The 18,824-nt window shown below is 34.0% G+C and overlaps 1 protein-coding gene across 2 annotated transcripts in view; it reads right to left on the bottom strand.

The window, feature by feature from the left end:
* Positions 1–6,866: 6,866 nt before the first annotated feature.
* Positions 6,867–18,824, bottom strand: part of RBM27 (RNA binding motif protein 27) — a 56,927-nt gene continuing 44,969 nt past the window's right edge. For both annotated transcript variants that reach the window (XM_032477037.1, XM_032477036.1), the window contains exons 15-21: positions 18,301–18,420; positions 17,290–17,364; positions 16,991–17,155; positions 15,436–15,540; positions 15,123–15,314; positions 11,072–11,182; positions 6,867–10,171 (exon numbers count right to left, since the gene is read on the bottom strand). In XM_032477037.1, the coding sequence (XP_032332928.1) occupies positions 10,088–10,171; positions 11,072–11,182; positions 15,123–15,314; positions 15,436–15,540; positions 16,991–17,155; positions 17,290–17,364; positions 18,301–18,420 (852 nt within the window). In that variant the 3' untranslated portion in view covers positions 6,867–10,087. The remainder of the gene's footprint in view (positions 10,172–11,071; positions 11,183–15,122; positions 15,315–15,435; positions 15,541–16,990; positions 17,156–17,289; positions 17,365–18,300; positions 18,421–18,824) is intronic.

Below are 18,824 nucleotides of genomic sequence, written 5' to 3'. Positions count from 1 at the left end.
TTTCACACCTACCATCCCCCCATTTTGATTCTAAATTTGAAGTGCAACTCGGCTCCTGGTGTCTGGGTACTCACATTAGGTTGGTCACTGCAACAATAAGAATAAGGAAGAAAAGAAAGAGGAGGGACTCCCAGTGCACTCAACATGGTGCCCCTGGCGATCTCTGAGACAAGCGTGTCACCATGACCTTCTCTCTTCCAAAAGGGGAATCCTTTGCTACAGGGAATGGGTTAAAGGTGGAAAACAGAAATGTAAAAACAGTCTCAAAGGAGAAAGTCTCCCTCCAGTCACTCTCAGGTATGAAGACTTCTCTTGGCCAAACTCATTTCTTTAGGCAATTCCACAAGATTTAATAACCAATGTAGGAAATACAATTGTAGTTGAAAATAGCTCCATTCAGACAACTTGATGAATCTTACAAGATCTGCTAATAGTGGTTTATAGTTCACAAAATACTTTCAGGGACATTAAACTCTATTTAACATTTATTGCAAATTTGTGCACATTAAATGGGTTCTGATGTTATAATGCCCACTTTTCTGAGTAAACTGAGCATTCAAAAGACTAAGTAATTAATCCCAGCTCACAAAGGCAGCGACAACTGGGACCTGAACACAGTGCCAAGCAACGGTTAAGAGCTGTGCTTTGAAGTCAGATGTAACATGGCTTTAAATCTTGGCCTAGCTTTGAGCCTATGACCTGCCTGTGCCTCAGTTTTCCCTTGGACAGGCAGGGAAAAATCACAGTATACCTCTTACGGAGTAAATAAGAATGTTTGAAAACACAGCACAGTGAGTCACATGATGAGCACTGAAATGGTAGCCAGTATTATTTTGCCACCAAGGTTGGGGCTCTCTTTACCCCTGAACTGCTAAGAAACACCCCAGTTGTGGGACGAGCTACCTGCATGAGACCCGTGGTTCCTCAGCGTTCTGCTCAGCATCCCTCTCTCAGACTGGTAATAGGGACACAAAAGTACAACACAAAAATGGTAAAACGCTTCCTGAAACCAGGGCTTAAAATGTGGGGGAAAAAAATTTATAGAAAGTACATCGGTGAATAAAAAGAGACTTCACAATTCCTTCTCCAAGTTTACATTCATTTCTTCTTAGCGCTATTAAAATTGACTGTGGTGAAACGAAAATTAAGTAAATGAAAGGCAGGAATAAGTTATTCTTTATTATGTCTTCTGGTTCTTCATTTACTCAGTAGCTGTTAAAGGGCTTCTGCATGCAGGCTACTTTATCCTGTCTAATAAAACATTAGACAACTTTAATTTCTTACTTATGGCACACACAAAAAAATTCATCATGTTTCTGGGCAAGAATGGTTAAGGATTATCCTACTGAAATGTTGAACACAATCAAAAGTCTTTGTACTTTTCTCCCACTGTAAGTGTGCAGATTTTCTCTGGATTCTGATTCACTTAGGCCACAAAGAAAGAGAAACAAGTGAAGCCATCTACTGTAACCAGTCCTTCCACTCTAAGTCCATGAAGCATCACGCTACTGCAGTGATGATCAATGAAACCTCAAAATGAATAAAAAGGCAATCCTCCTGGGCTGTAAAACGGGAGAGGCAAAATACACTGCGTACTGTTTTTACAGACAATGCTCAAAGTTTTCTGAACATGTCTGAATAAACCAGTTGGGTTCCTTTTTTTTCTCCCTAGATACTACCATTTCTGAGAAATTAATAGGTGCCTACAACACACAAATGGCTTTCCAAAAATATTAGGGACTCAGCACTAAGCCAGCCATAAAAAGCGAGTCCTTACATAAGTCCTCGCCTCTACATAGATCTTAATCATCTACTTCAATCTTGAAAGACTTTTCTTCAGCTTTATTTACTTTATCAATGTAAATGTGAAACTGGAAAATGTAAAACTAAGAGTGGATGAAACTTCTTTGACATACTTAAGGCCTCGGGAGACCACACAGCACCATTCTATTGCAATGACTCCAAATAATTTTCACATGAATGGCTCAAGTGCAGAAATGTATAATTTATTAAGATTTAAATAAATCACAGGGAGAGAAGTGCTCTAAAGTTATTGGTAGAAATTTTTCAAAAGATAAAAATATATAATTCTAAGAAATTAAGTTCTATGTATAAAAATTCTTCCCCATCTTTAATATTTTAAAACAAAACGTTGATAATGCCATGCTTTTTTAGCATTTGATGAAAGTGAGATTTTTTTTTTAATGACATAATCCAAAATTTAGGGGGAGACACCTTTCTAGAAACTTATACTGTTAGCAAGAGAATGCTATAATCATTCTCTTTTGTCTCAGCAACTTCCTTGATACAGTTCCCATACTGGAAATACTCCCAGTGGCTGCTAAATTTGTCAAAAATAAAAAAATTTTTCTGTTGGATCTCTTAGAACATGCCCAGTTTTCTCATGGGCTGTCAAAGAATAAAAAGCTCCCTTTCTCCCAAGTGTGCTAGCATCTTATTTTCCTTTTTGCAGATGACAATTATTACCATATCATTAGTAGTCAATAAACATCTCGTAGTTGCCAAAATAGCTAAAATTAGAGATCTGCAAGGATTCAGAATGACATTACCAAAAAAGAAATCTGGACATGCAAAAAAATCAAATAACTCTATAAACAATAGAACAATGACATGAATTTCAGTTTTATTCACCGAGAATATACTTTTTAAAAAAATCTATGGCATAAACATAAATATAAACAAACACTGCTATTCTCAGCACTTTTTGCCTAGAAAATTCGGTATACTATATGAAAACATTAAATTAAAGCACATGAATTTATTTATGTACAACATGATTTTTTTAATGCCAAGGTTAAAAGGAAGAAGGCACCAGAAATATTGAAAAACACAAAGAAGCAAGGTAGAAATACTGCAAGATTATCATAATTCAGTTTGCCACAGGAAAAATATTTAAGACAAAATTGAAAATAAAATAAACATAGGTTATGATACAGCCAAATTATTGCGAAATGGATCAAATTGGCTGGCTGTACATTATGGAGGTCACAGAAAATTATTACTTTAAAACGTCTCCCCACAAATTAGCATCTATAAACACTGTGCTCTATAGCTTCCAATATGCTACCTAAAAACACAGTGTTGCTCCCCAAGGGAGCCTGGTTCCAACCCAGGGCATATGAGATAGATGGAGCCAAAATGGCAGTGCTTGACAGACACTAATAAAAAAGACCAGTGACATTCTACAGACTTGCAATATTCCATTTTGTTAGAAGCAGCAAAGCACAGCGGGTTAAGAGTATGAGCCCTGGTGTCAGACCCATGTTCAAATTCTGGCCCCGCCGCTACAAGCTGTGTGACCTCCAGGAAATCACTTAATCTCCCCTAAACTCAGCTCTCAGAGCAGAACAAGGGAGTGCCTTCTTCAAAGGGCTGCTGCAAGCAGAATGCAGACAAACCACTGAGCATTCAATGCATGTGCTGAATTGAATTCACAAAAGTGAAGTTTAAAATTATCAAGCAGTTTAATTGAAAATATTTACTTGGCACCATGGTATTACAGGAAAGTCAAGCTTTATTGCTTAAGGAATCCAAAAGAGAATTACATGGACAAGAGGATAGAAATACTGAAATGTACAAATAACTTATATTTCATGTTTGGTGTTGATTTCATTACTTTGCAGACTTAATGGTTTTCTTCTATGGATTTCTGAAAATATGAGAACCTTCTCCTTGACATGTTCCCAAGCTTCCTCTTTACATTTTAGAAAGCAGAAAAGCTCATTCATATAAATGTACAAATGACACACTTGCCCAAGATTAAGAAAAGTGGCAAGGATTAGGTAGTTATTTTTAACAGACAGGTTTATCAGTATCTCCTATTTCTAATGAACCTACAGGAGAATGTGTTTTTAAAAGTGTGAAATTCAACGGCACCATGTTGGACTATGTACAATTTTCTCACAAATCTATCAAACCTCGTTTGTTTTATACAGTTGATAGCTAAGCTGAACTTTAAATGCAAAATTGAAATCAAAGTATAAAAAAATTTGATTCAGACACTAAATACTTGTTGTATGGACTTCATGGGCAGGTTTGTTGTTTTTTTTTAAATAAATAATTCTTGCAAACTGCCTTGGATTTCATAAAAAGTAGCACCAATACACTAGTATTACACTCCCTTCCCAGGACAAATAATGACAAAAATACAAAACTGCAGGTAAGTTTAAAAAGTCACTCACAGTTGCCTATGTTAAAAATTAAAAACTAGAAAAGACTTTCATGCTCAAGAGCATCAAGTAATCAATAAAGACATTGATATACATTATTCTCACCTTTAATTTTAGACTAAAGGTCAACTTCTGACTCCAGACTACTTTTCCAAACAAAGCAGAAGATAAAATTCTAACATTTTACACTCAAAATAGCACTGACAATGTCACAGCAAGTGATTTAAAATGCAATTCACCCTGAAACTCAATAGGCTACTGTTTTCCAACCTGCAGTTTTGAAAACCAAATTGTGGGTCCTGACAGGAACAGAAGAAGTATCTGGTGCATACTGGGTTGTAGAGGTAAGTATTGTCGAGTTAACTTTTGTTGGGTGTGTGTGCACGTGTGTACTGGGTTGCAATGCAAAATGTGTTTTTCACTGTTGAGTTGCTGTGGAAGAAAAGATTCATCGCTGCTCTAAGGACCACTAAATTTTGCCTTCTGGAGCCCCCTACAGGCTCTAAGTGTTAAAAACTTGAATCCTACAGAAAATTAACAACTTTTGTTGGAGGGTGGTTCAGGAAGTTGAACTCAATAGTTCATACAGGAACAGAGGCTTACATAAATAGGCAGTGTTTGATCTAAGAACTCAAACTAAACATGTACACAGTCTCAATCTTGAAGCCAAGTCCTCCTCAAAAAAAAAAAATTAATTTGATCAAGTCTATATTAGCCCTTATTATCTAACTTAAGATTGGGAGAAATACACAAATATCTCATAAAAATAGCTGTCTGGGGGCAAACTAGGAAGAGATGCAATCACAAGGACTTTAGAAAACTTAACATTAACAAGACATTCACTTTTATGAGGTTTTTACAAAGCAGTGTCGAAAAATGAATCAACAGAAACACAGCTAGGCAACTAAAAGGCTTATTTACACACTACCCCCCCAGCAAAGATTTGAGTAAAGAATAAAAAATTTTGAACAATCAAGTATTAACCATTATTATCCCAACTCAATTATTTTAAGAACTACCTCTATCAAGGTAGTAGAACTCTATGAAGTAGTTAGAAAACTGAAGCGATGTAGGAAATACAGCCTTATTTTCAATGAAAACTAACAGGCTGTTCGATTAGGGCCTTCTTCCCCTGCTCCTCTTTCAAAAGAGGGAAAATAGAAATAAAAAGAAAAAGTAACGATGTTTATCATGATTCCTGACCACCACCACCACAAAAATGTTTGCAGAAGCTTAAGAAAAGTGTAGACTAAAACCACAAACATCCTGCAACCAATCATCAAACACTATCCTGACCTTAATTTCACCTGTATCAAGTCATCTGTTCTCAGAAGGCTTGGGATGGTTCAGTGAACCTAAGGTCGACTGCAGAACCAGGTAAGAGGCCAAATGGTAGATGATCCTGTAGAAAGGAGATAACTTTGGCAATAACATCAATATAGCATAAACAAAGATGATTTGTAACACATGCAGTAGCAGTATATAGCTTTTTTTTTTTTTTTTTTTTGATGTTGGTTGGCCCCTCAGGTAGATATCTGAGACTAAAAATGATACAATATGGGCAGGTCTGCCTTGCAAGGTAATGTTGGTCCACTTGTTTAAAGCAACCCCGACTCTCTCATCTAAAATGATCCCACATGCTGACAGACAGGCTCATGCCTGAAGTCCACTGGAACATAATTAGATGCAGACTAGATAGTATACTGGGGCTTGTGATTCAAAATTAATCCTTGGCTTTAGAATAATTTGCATTAAAATCAGTAAAAACATCACATAAAACCAGTTTAATGAGAGCTCCATTTTCATAAAATGTTTGACTTATTACTGTTAGATGTAACTACGTTCAGAATTATGCTTGCCCCCTCAAAAGCCCCAGACTAAAGTTTATTAGAAATCTATGTCAGATAAATCACCTATTCAAAACACCAAACAATGGACACAGCTTATTTGCCATTTAAATTCATAAAAAATGGATAAAACTTCCGTTTATTTGAAAAGTACGAAAATCAAATTTACTCCCATTCTTTAGTATTTTCCTGTATAAGCTGAGATTTGAAGAATGACTCTTCTTAGACAACACATAATCATCTGAAGGGGAATTGTGTAAGAAAAGCAGCTTTTAAAACAAGAATATAGGAACCCAAGTGACATACTTCCTTTTTCCATCACCACCCAGTCCCTGGTGTGTAAGATCACTTCCATCTCTTGTTACCCCTCACAAATACTGATCACTATCAACTGCCTAAAGGTCATCTCTTCAAGGTGTTCTTTCCCCGCTCTATTGTGCTTAATGAAAATGCTCTTCCTATTGTTGGCAGGCATCTTGAATATCCTCAAAATAATAGTAAAATAACTTTTATAAAATTGTGCTTTTTTCCTGGGATACCAAGACCCATCCTTAAACCAAGAAATATGGCTATCAAAGGTTACTCACAAGTAAGTAACACTTTAATACCCCTCTCTTTCATTTTCAAGAGCACCCTGGCAAAGGAGTTATTCTCTACTGAATATTTAATAGCCAGTGAACTTCGGTACCCAAATTCATAATGGGTGGCATTCTCTCATGTATGTGAACCCAACATAAAACACACATTCTTAACCATTACTCATTCATTCTCACAAGCAAGCATACACACACAGTTTCTTTCTTTCCAGAACAAGCCAGAATTACAGCTCTTTTGGTGATTGTTATCATTTTTGGAATGGTTCATAAATTTTCCAAATTCTTTTAAATTTGTTAATACTTTTTATCTTTTTTCTTTTTCCAATTGTGAACCATTCCATATTGCATCTTTATTGCAAAAGTCAACATGCTTCTTAGAAATTCAGATTGTAATCGATAAAACAAACATTACATATATGAATTTAAATGTATAAACAGTTAGAAATTCAACAATATCTCCTATTATACTATTACACAAGTTCACAATTTTGTAAAAACTATAATACAGGCATACTATACAACAAGAGGAACCACTATTCCTTTTCACATGATTTTTTTCTTCTTTTTGAAATAATGATCCATCACCATGGACCTTTTTTTAACCCTAACAAGATGGTTTTCCAATTTATCCATCTTTGCTAGTGACAATGTTTTCCCAATGTTACGACATGAAGAAATTGAGGGAAATTCTGCATTCCCTGGGATTACCTTTTGAAGCTTGGGCAGAATCCACTACTAAACCATGCTGACCAAGCCAGATTGGTGTTACTGCTCAAGGGTTACTTAGAAAGGTGCCATACCCATTAAAACAAACAGGATTTGTCACAGATAAAGATGCCAAAAAACAAGTCATGGGAGCTACTCACTTTTAAGAGAAATTCTAATGCTTAGGGATCTCAGTCCTAAGGGAAAAAAAGTATGTACGTTTCAACTATTTTATGCTAACCTTAACTTGAACTTTCTAATATTATATTTAATGCATACTTTGAATTCATTTTTGAGAGTCAAACATGTTTTAGAATTCTTAGGAAGGATGTTTTTAAAGTATTTCAGTCTCACTTAAGGTATACTGAAAACAAAGTTTTATATAAAGGGCCTCAATAAACTTACTGGAAAAAGTGTCTATCTATTCTTCACTATTAACACACTTCTCATCCATCCCCTCTCCCCCAAGAACTAAAAAGTCAAACAAATCCTCAACTTTCTCTGTACTGTACTGAGAGTGTAATAAGATGTCAATTTTAGGTTAAAAAAATCATATGAAAAGGAATCTCATTCTGCTGAACTGTCAGTCTACTGAAAATTTTTTTTACAGCTCCATTAATTTACTGTAATTTTCAGTTTCCAAATACAAAAATACAACAATTCTTATTGAAATCTATACGCTGGTAGTTTTAGTACACAAAAAAACCAAACAAATTATTTACAAAATTATACATTTTAAGAAAAAACTTTGTACAAAAAATATATAAATCCTTTGTTCCCTCTATCACGTTTAAACTGTCAGGACTCAAAATATTCACCACAATGAATCTTTCAAAATATATACCAACTGAGCCACAGACATCAAGAAAATTTCATTAGAGATGATGGAGGAGGAAGGAGCAAGATCGCTTATTCTAGGTACCCCAATGTAATGTTTTCCTTCTTCTACGAGCTTATTTTAGCTTCAGTGTTATCAGAAATATAATAATAACCTAGAAAGAGTAAGTCCTTATTATTATGAAGGGAAAATTACATGAACTTAAAAATGACCCTGGTTTGACACATCATTCCAGGAAAATGTGTAGAAGAGGAAAGATAATCAGAATGTGGGATTTAACTTCTTGAAGCTAAGTAAATCTAGAGTCCTGATGGTTTTAAGTTTCTTAGTGAACAGTTTCTATTTTGAGAAACAGTCTTTACCTCAGGAAACAAAATCCTTGATATAGTGATCACCAAGAACCTTCTGAAGCCAACAGGAAGTTTCAAATTTTCACACCATGTGTATTATAAAAACATAGATGTGTATATCCTTTAAAAAGTGACGTCCTATGTACATTAATCATTTTACTTCCTCAGGGGTCAGTACAGTGTAGTGTTGCTCCTCTGCTTTTCCATCTAACATTCAGAACACAAGGACATAAATTTACATATATATTTTACTTAACGGATACTCTACTCTATAGTGTACAGTAAAAATGCACACAGTGAAGGGAACTGTCTACTGAAGGATGCATATGTTCATGGATAGCAACAAGCTACAAAATTATGAAAATATAAGTTCTTCTGATCAAAGTCAAGTTATGACTCCCATTTATTACTAGCATACTCAACCCCCTACCCACCCCACCCCTAACCTACCCCCAGTCACCTCACCATCATGGTTTAAATTTAGGAAAGGAATTTCAGACATTTTTTAACCCTTCTGCATAACTAATAACTAAACTAAAGCTTTAAAAAAGTAAAAAAAAAAAAAAAAAAAAAAAAAAAAGAAAAGAAAAGAAAGAAAAAGCTGGTGACTCTCTCTCCCCAAAAATCTTTCCATTATTCTCATCAAAACATCACTTATTCATCAAGGTGCTGGTTTAAACTTTTTACTGGGGACTGACTTTTGGTGGCCCCAAAGAATCACTTATCTCAATAATGGGTAAGTCAGGTCTATTAATAAGAAGGCAGGAGAAAGAAAATGGGGACAAGAAAGGGGCAACAGGTGAAAGCCTTTTATATTCCAAGAATGTTGTTTTAAAAAAAGGACCAACTGAACCAATGCTCAATAATTTCAAAGCAAACTAAAAATTAGTAGCAGGAGAAGTCCAGGAGAGATAATATGATGACAGAATGGAAATACCACAGAGCTGGCTACCACTGCCTTATAGCATTTAAGAACAGTTATGATTTACACTAACATAGTACTTCGTGCTACACATTAAAACCCCCTCCAAAATTTAGACTGAATACAAATTGGGCTCCTCAATAAAAAATTAAAGTAAATTTACGTTTCTTCCAAGACAACTCTTGAAAGCAAAAGGGTATTTTAATTACAAACACCTCCTACTGTCTGACGACCCATCCATACATAGCTGAGAGTTAAGAGATTCCAGGCAATTTTGACATTTAATGAAATTTTATCAGCAGATTGTAATCCAAAATAAAATTTCTGAACACCCTGTCATTTACATCATAATCCAACACCAATAGCAACAAAAACAGGTGGTGTGGAAAGTAAGGCTCTAGAGATTATCGTGTCATTCCCGTGGATCTTCAAACTGTGTAAAAGTCACTAGGCCTTTGGTGCTTTAACATCATGTACAGTTATGAGATGTATTTAAATAGCAAACTTGCTGTCCTTAAACCTACTGTGTTGAAAAGAAAAATAAAAAAAATTTTTTTGGCTCATTGACTTCTTTAAATAATTTTAAAAAGTTGTTCTTCTAAACAATATTCCTAAAAATTATACAGCTCGCATCAGATTTCATCTTCGCCACGAACGAGACTCATACTCATCTTCATCTTCGTCGTCATCATCATGCAAAAACAAGTCTGAGGTTTCTGTTTCCTGGGGAAAGAGAAGGTACAATCTGCTCAGTGGTACAAGAAAGTTAAGTAAAATACTTTTTAGGCCAAAGGACAAACAGACTAGTATACAGAGCCCAGGCTGGATGCACCAGTGATGCACTCAGAGTATCCTTCACGGCAAGAAAAACCCAGAACATTTAAAAAAATGTACATATATTCTTCTATCCTCCTAACTTTGCAAGTTTTAATAAGAGATTTTCATTCTAATATCATCAGGAAAACAAATAATATAAGAATGTGATCTATAAAATATGTTTTTTAAAATTAATTTTATTATATTATCTTAAAAATGAGGAAAATGACCATTTGAACTTCTAAACTTTTCCTCTAATATCCGACTACCTGTGAGGAATTATGACATAACTTCCCCGTGACAGTGACATTCCAAATCTTACATAAAAATCTAAAATCTTATACAAAGTAGAGGTACCCACAAACACTGTCAAAATACAAGATTTTTCTCTTCTCTTTTTCCTTCCTTCCCTTCTTTCTCTCTTTCTTTCTTTGTAACATGGGAAATGTTTCAGCTTATTACATAAAGCTACCTGTGTCGTCAGAAGACTCTCGATCAACCATAAATGCTATATATCTTTTAAAGCCAAAATTATGATGAATGAGGAGTAACTTTGCAATGGCACATGTCTATTTTAATAAAAATAGAAAATAAAAAAGAACAACAGTCTCTCCTACACCAGAAAATACCCCCCAAAAGCTTTTTTCATTTCTGCACCTGTTCAGATTCTTTAATAAACTTCTAGCCTAGTCTTAATTAATACATGAAAGAATTCAGTATTTTAAAATTTACAGTATTTACTGTTAAGAAAAATATACAATTTGGAAACAATCTAATTCAACTTTTATTTTTAATCATTAAATTTACCTCCTCCTTGACTTCTTCTTCTTCAGTCTCAGTGGATACAGAAGGCACCTTGGCCTTGTGCCACGATATTTGTAGTCGACGATCTTTGAATTTTGACCCTTGGTTTGCAGGCTAAAACAGATTTTAGAAGAATACAAAAGTTTGTACTCACATTTACTAATGATTTCTTCAAATTATGTGCTATTTTAAAAAATCTGTTAAAATGGATCTACAGTCTCCAAAGAGAGCTAGAAAAGATGAAATTCTTTTTAATTATAGGACCACATGTTCTGGTTTTCCCAGGACAATACATGACATGTTGCTGTCATGTAAATCTGAGGATGTATCTTGGCTTGGATGATAAATTATACAGTCACTCTACTTAGAAAAGTCGTGATGAGGACAATAAAAACTGTATTAATATAATTATCAGCCTTTGGCTTTGATAATCTACATATTTAGAGTGAAACCATACAAATATAAGTAACTTAAAAATTATCTATTCATCTTATGACATCTCTTACAGCCCCATCTGTATATGATAAAGCTATTCCCACTTTCTTTTCTGAAATGTTATACAACAGTGACAAATACTCTGTGGCTCATTGACACATTCAACAAATGTTAAACACCTTCTATCCTAACTCAGGGTACAACCGTTCAGCTTCAAAATGCATTTGTTGTTACTACCATCTAAATTTTTTTTTCCCTCCCCAGTAAATTCTAATAAGAGAAAGCAAAAGTTTAATTTTAAGGACAAACTAACAAAGACAAAAAGTACAGAGACCCAAAGTTTCATGAAAGTGAAAACTTAAATAGCCCTACAGCTTTCTTATTAACAATGCTGGAGTGTAGAATACCCCCGATTCTTGGTTCAGTCCTAAAATATGTTAATAGAAGGGGTTCTTTTAAATTTTGAGTTACACTCTAGTTTTTCTAGGGAAAATGTTAATAAGCCTCATAAAGCATTTGCCAAATATTTCCATAGAAAACTCAGATCACTGCAGGGCAAGAGTGTACATTAGGCCAAGCCCCACAACCAGTCAATCATTCTCTGCACTGATACCAGCCTGTGAGGTAAAGAAAAATTCCTGTCATCCCTTGTAAGGGTTAAATGTTTATAACCTGATAACCAAACATTCTGACTCATGGGACATACTAAACTGACATTATTTCACATTTCTGAACTTAAGTGTTTAATATATAAAGTAATACAGCAACATATATCAGGGATCTGCAAACTACAACCTTCAGGCCAAATGTGGCCCAGCATCTTGTTTTCGATGGCCTGTGAGCTAAGAATGGTTCTTAAACAATTCTTAAAAGAAACATAAAGGAAAAAGAAGAAGCAAGAGAGAGGAAGGGGCAGGTGAAGGGACTGGAGAAAAAGGAAAAGGAGAAAATGTGACAGAGACTGTATGTTGTCTGCAAAAACCTAACACATCTACTATCTAGTCCTTTACTAGAAAGTCTTCTGACTTGTCACATATACTATTAAAATATTTATATATTATCTGTTTTATGCTGTTATATATAACTTGCATTGTATATAAATATTCCCTGTATTTTAAATTTGTGTACATAGTTAACCTTTGAACAACACAGGGATTAGGAGTTCTGACCCTCCACACAGTTGAAAATCTGTGTAATAACTTACAACAGGCCTTATTATTGAAAAACAAAAATCTGTGTATAAGTGGACCAGCACAGCCCAAAGCCATGCTGCTCAAAGGTCAATTATTTTAAAATTACTCATATTTTTAATGTAAGTACCTAGGACCTAAAAGCCCAAGATTAACACATAACCTCAAATTTGGTTTTAAAATATACAGTATAAAAATGCTGATGCTTCACCCTATAAATGAATGTGAAGCTAAAAAGTTGGATTTAATAAATAACATATTCATCTGAAAAGCATGGAAAACAGAAGAGTTTAGAAGGAAAAAAACATTAAAAACTAACTTGAATTCTCCCACCCAGAACTAACAATTTAAAGCACTTTCAGTGTTTATGTGTAGTCCTGTATTCCATCTTAACCTAAAAGATAATCCTGAGAATTTTCTCATGTCATTCTTTAAAAACATGTTTTGAATAGTAACAAAGTACTGTTGAGCATTTAAAAAGATAGTTCCCATTTTCACCATTATAAAGAGCGCTACACTGGGCACACCTGAAGCGATCGTTAGCAGAATTCCCTTATGATAAATTCTTAGAAGTGGATTACTGGATGAATAGAAGAATAATCTGAAGGACTCCACAATTAGGTCCTCACATTTCAGAAGAGCTTCACTAAAATCCATCCATCATCTTTTCATCCAGTTTGATCCATGATCCTTTCGCAATCATCAAACACAGTAAAACAATATGGAAAATACACATTTTACTTAGGCCTTTGAGAGATATACAAGATCTTGAAGAAGAGTTACTCTTTATGTCTGCTAAATCTATTTACAATAATGTCCAGGCTATGTATTTCTGTATTTCTTTCAAAGGTGGCATACTATACTGCCCAAGGATCTGCTACTAGGGTAAGTGTGTTTCTAGCACTCAGGACTGTCTGATAGCACCCCATCAAAAGAACAAACAAACTACAAAACACCATCAAAACCAATGGCAGTGTCTCATTCTTGAAGTTGCTTCACCTGCATTCCCCACATGCCTGGACATGCCCCTTTCTGCAAAATGAATGCTATGTTTCAGATTTAACAAATGTATGCACATAAAAATTGGTTATTATTAGATGCTCTAGAATGATTCTACTTGTGAGAAGGCAAGAGAGCCATGTGAGCATGACTTCTGAGTTAAACTTACACATTTACATAGAATCTCTAGTAACCTTCAGGATAGAGCATGCAGCTTCCTGGCAAGATTACCTACTTGTTATAACTAAAACTTTCTGTAGAATCAAATTTATGGAAATTCTGCTTTAAATTATCCAATGTCACCTCATCATAGGTGGCAGTGGGTGTAAAAGCCCAACTATCTGGCAAGGAGATCTGAATGTTATATACTCAACACTGAAAGACAAAAATCAACATTCACCCAGCCTCCACAAGAACACCCTGCACATGTGCAGTGCTCTTCCAGATACTATCTTCTTCACTCCTCAAAGAAGTCTTTTAAAGACAATCTCCCATTTCACACACACAAAAAAGAAAATAGGAAGCAGAGTAGTGAAAGAAATGGCTCAAGAGTAACAGGCTGCAGCCCAGATGGCTCTCCAATCTGGACATTTTGTAACAACCCACCATTCACCAGTGGCCAAGACTAATGGGCATCATCAAATGAATAAGAAATTATGGAATGACGTATTGCTCTTTGAGATTTCCCTCACCATCTTTAACACTTAATGAAGCTGAAAATGTTTTCTCTTAAAAAAGTTGCTTAAAAAAAAAAGTAGTTTAAGGAATAGGGATCCTGGATATTAACATCCAACTGTGTATTTTTACCTTGCTTCTGCAACTTATTAACTGTATGATCTTGGTTGATTTAAGCTTTAGTTTTCCCATCTGAAAGTACGGGATTTTACATGCACTTTAAACAGTTATTTAAGATTACATGACATCATGTATAAAAATGCTCTAGCACAAATAACAGTCAGAAAATATTTACTAAATGAACTAATGAATGGTTGGAAAGAGGATATACTCTTTATGCACAAAATAATAAAGACATACATGTGGCAAACATCTACTTGCATGTTTGTCTAATAGTAAGTGGCTGCCACTGTAGATAGAATATAACTAAAAACTAGTCTTATCCTGTCAAACTATTCCTTTGGATTTTGCCTCCATCCCAGATATTTTCACTTTTTGACTATAAATACCTGACCCTAAAACAAAAACCAAATATAATTTTGGAATAACTTGTCATTTCAAATGCATTTATGTGAAGTAGTATAAAATACAGCATGAGCTGCTGCCTGACAGTCAAATATATCAATAAGGATTTGCTAATACCTATGATTTTACAACTTAATTTTCTAACCTACAAAATATTTGACATTTACACAGAATGCAGCAAAGAAATGCCGAATACAGTGTTTTTAGAGTTTGCCACTTTAAAAACTTACTGAAAAATGCTGAAGTAATTCATCTTTTTCCTCCTCAATGAATCCCCCAACTGTTAGTGCTTTTGGGCGGTGGTCCACAACCATATGATTTAGTGAACCCCTTCCTCTCCCTCCACGGCCTCGGCCTCTTCCTCGACCTTGAGAGGACATGGTCTTTCCTCGACCCACAGGTAAAATACCTAATCGTGCAGCCTGAGTAACAACAAAAGGCAGAATATAATATACATTGTCAGATTAAACCTTGTAAAATAGAGAAAAAGAAAACCATTTTTTCAGATGTTAAATGTAGGGGGTAACTCCTCTTAAATCTCACCTCAACCTGTAACTGATTGAGTTTTTTCCGTAACTCTGTTGTGTCTTCTCCTGAAGATAGCCTCTTGTGAAGGTCCAGTTCTGTATCTAATAGCTCTTTTTGAGCCTTTGGAAAAATTAAGAGTAAAAATTAAGAATTAAGAGTATTTTTTAGGCAACTTACAAAATTTTGTTCAGAATATTACACTTACAGAATGACACATATCTCTTTTGGGAAAATGTGAGAGTATGCAATAAACATGGGTGTCTTAAGGAAAGTAACTTTACAGATACAGTACTGCAAACGTTTAGAGAGTATATTGGTATCGTAACAGTTAGTATTACTGCTTAAGATGGCCCAAAAAACAGACCTTGGAAACACTCATCTAAGATGAGGGAGCTGAGAATCATTTTAAATATAGCATCATAAATGAAACATAATGGGGCAAAATAATTATATAGTAAAAATCATTAATAGTATAAACATAAGTTACATAAATGCTTTCAGATTTGAACCCAACTATTTATTAACCACTTTTTTTTTTTTTTGGTTAAGAAACAAATTATCAGCCCTTAGGTTGTGAGAGGTTTTTCTTTCCCTCATATTTTCTTAATTTTTGTCTACAATTAAATGTTCTTTATATAATTGGGAAAAATTTCAATTAAAAATTTTTATTATATTTTTTAAAAAGTGATTTTAATGAAACACTTTACATTCTTTTACTAACAGAGAACCACAATTTCAAATGTAATATAATACTATACATAAAAATTTGCATTCTATACAGCTGACAAATTTATTCTCAGTTCTTAAAGGGCTATGAATTTATCTAAAATCCCACTACAGAGTTGTAGAAAAATGATGGAACCACTGTGTAAAATCAAGTATTCTTCTAGAGTAAGGAAACAAGTAGAAATTAACAAAATTAGACTTAAATGGATCTAGAACTTCTGATAATCTTTTTAATAGAATGCCATATTTTTACCCATACTACAGCCAATGATATCTTTTGAATATTAAAAGGGGTGATTTTATTACAACATTACTATAGATTTAGAAAAAAATTGCCAGAATAGGAAATGTCTCTTTCCTCTCCATCACACGCCAGCAGTTTCTTCAGCATAGAGAACAAAAAAATTCAATTAAAAAACACATCTTTGTACTAATTACTATATATAAAACAAACAAGTTTCCTCTGTATAGCACAGGGAACTATGTTCAATATCTTGTAGTAACCTGTAATGAAAAAGAATATGGAAACAAATACATGTATGTGTATGTATGACTGAAGCATCATGCTGTACACCAGAAACTGATGCAACACTGCAAACTGACTATACAATTAAAAAAAATCTTTGTTCAAAAAGGGTATTATCCCTTCTTTCAAGGGGAGTACATAGCATCTACAGAAATATTTTAAAAAATTATTACTTAACAATTCTCACATTAGACGATTAGTTACCTAAGGGTACCACTGTACTGTTCTTTTTTTTTTTCCCCCACTGCACTTTCAAAGTGCCAAGTATGTAACAGATGTTCAATAACCTTATGTTGAATGAAAAATGCATACAGATACCTCTGTTTTTGTCTTTACTTTAGATGGTGCAGAGACTGCAGAAGATGTTTTTAATTCATCTTTCAATTGTGAAATCTTTTCTCCAAGCTCTTTCAAAGTCTTCATTATATTTGCTCTCTCTTCTGGTTTCATGTTTTTGTTTTTTTCCAGCTTAGATATTAACATCTATAAAATAAACAGAAATAAAATTATGTTGAGTAAACTTTAATATAAATAACCTTTAAAACTTTACTGGGGGTATCTTTGTAAAATCCATTCCATATATCAATTCCAGAAAGCAAATAATGAATGTTTCTTACCTTTTGGCATTCTATTTGTTTCTCTAACATTTCTTGCCTCTTTTTCCTCATATCTTGTTGTAGCTTCATTGCTTCCTGTAAGAACAGTAAAGAAAAAATTAGTAATGAATAACTAAATTTGCCAATGATACATAAGGCTACTATATTCTCAAATCATTTCTTCTGAGTCATAGCCTACATGAGGCAGATTTTCCTCCTAATCAGAAAACAGCTGAAGCCAGAGATGAAACCTTTCAACACATTTTCCCCAAAACTTCCAGTATAAAAGAACTTCTAATATAACTGTACTTCAAAAAAATATTTAAAATACTGAACATTAATTAGGTATATTCTGAGGTTTATTCACTTGAATGACTGGAATGTATTTATACAGAAAAACAAGAGCTGTTTTCATTTCCAAATGTAATAAGCCAAATCCTTATTTTTGTAGTTTAAAGGCTAAAAATGTGAGATGCAGCTAAAACTTAGAAATGATAGCAAAATCTATGGATTTTTGCCTGGAAAATGCTGCCTCTAGCCCCTCTTTTAATTAAATCTCCGATTATACCGAGATAATAAATATAAATAAATCTTTTTGAAAAACTGTGAATTTAAATCTAAGATGATAAGGAAACTCAGAATCAAATCCTATGAATAATAACTAGATAACCGTTATACTTCATGTAAAGCATTATCTAATTTACAAAGCCAGAAAGGAATTAAAAGAGAAAACAATGAAATAAAAGTGTCTGTTTCTTGCCTTTAGAGGGAAAAAAATAAAAAAAGGACAGCTCAGTGTTTACTTTGATATAGAAAAAATTCTTTCCTTGTGCTTGACATAGCCACTGAAAGGTAATTGCAAAGTATTTTTTCTGTTTGTTCATCTTTCTTTCAAGTGTAAATGCATCAAGCAGTAGCTAAATAAATGTTATAATGTAATTCCATAATAACATGAACTGTTCAAAGGTGTTAATCACTTAAGAATTCAATAGGTCCCTTCTTCCTTAAGGAAAGAATAATCAAGGCTGTTACCTGCTTCTTTTTAAAAACTTCTTGGACATCGTGAGATTTTGACCCTGAACAAAGTTTGGAAGGTGTCTTTAAGCTTGAGGAGCTGTAAATCATTTTTGGATGGCCTGGAGTTGAAAATATCTATGAAACACAAGTATGATTAAATCTCAGAAATGCCTTAAACTTACATTTTTAAAAAGACTGCATATATTTCTTTTTTTAGAAGTTAAAAAATTTTTTACATTTAAAAACTTCATTTTATAAAACTAGTTCTTTATAAACTCAATTGTCATTCAAATACAAAAACAAAACTTAATTTTTAGCAACAATATGTGTGCAACAATCACATACTTTTTCTTCTCTTTTTTTTAATTGTGAGAAAAAGGACAACCACCCCTGACATCTCAGAGCTGGAATGCCGCTCACAGTTAGGCCTTAGTGTCTTCTGTTAAACATAAACAATTTCACAGACTATCAACCTCAAACAAGGCCACTCTTGTGCCCACGGTGGATCAAAGCAAGAACAAGATGACTGAACACACACA

The sequence above is a fragment of the Camelus ferus genome, chromosome 3 (assembly GCF_009834535.1).
Source record: "Camelus ferus isolate YT-003-E chromosome 3, BCGSAC_Cfer_1.0, whole genome shotgun sequence".
NCBI lineage: Eukaryota > Metazoa > Chordata > Mammalia > Artiodactyla > Camelidae > Camelus > Camelus ferus.
This window is presented reverse-complemented; position numbering and strand designations above follow the sequence as displayed.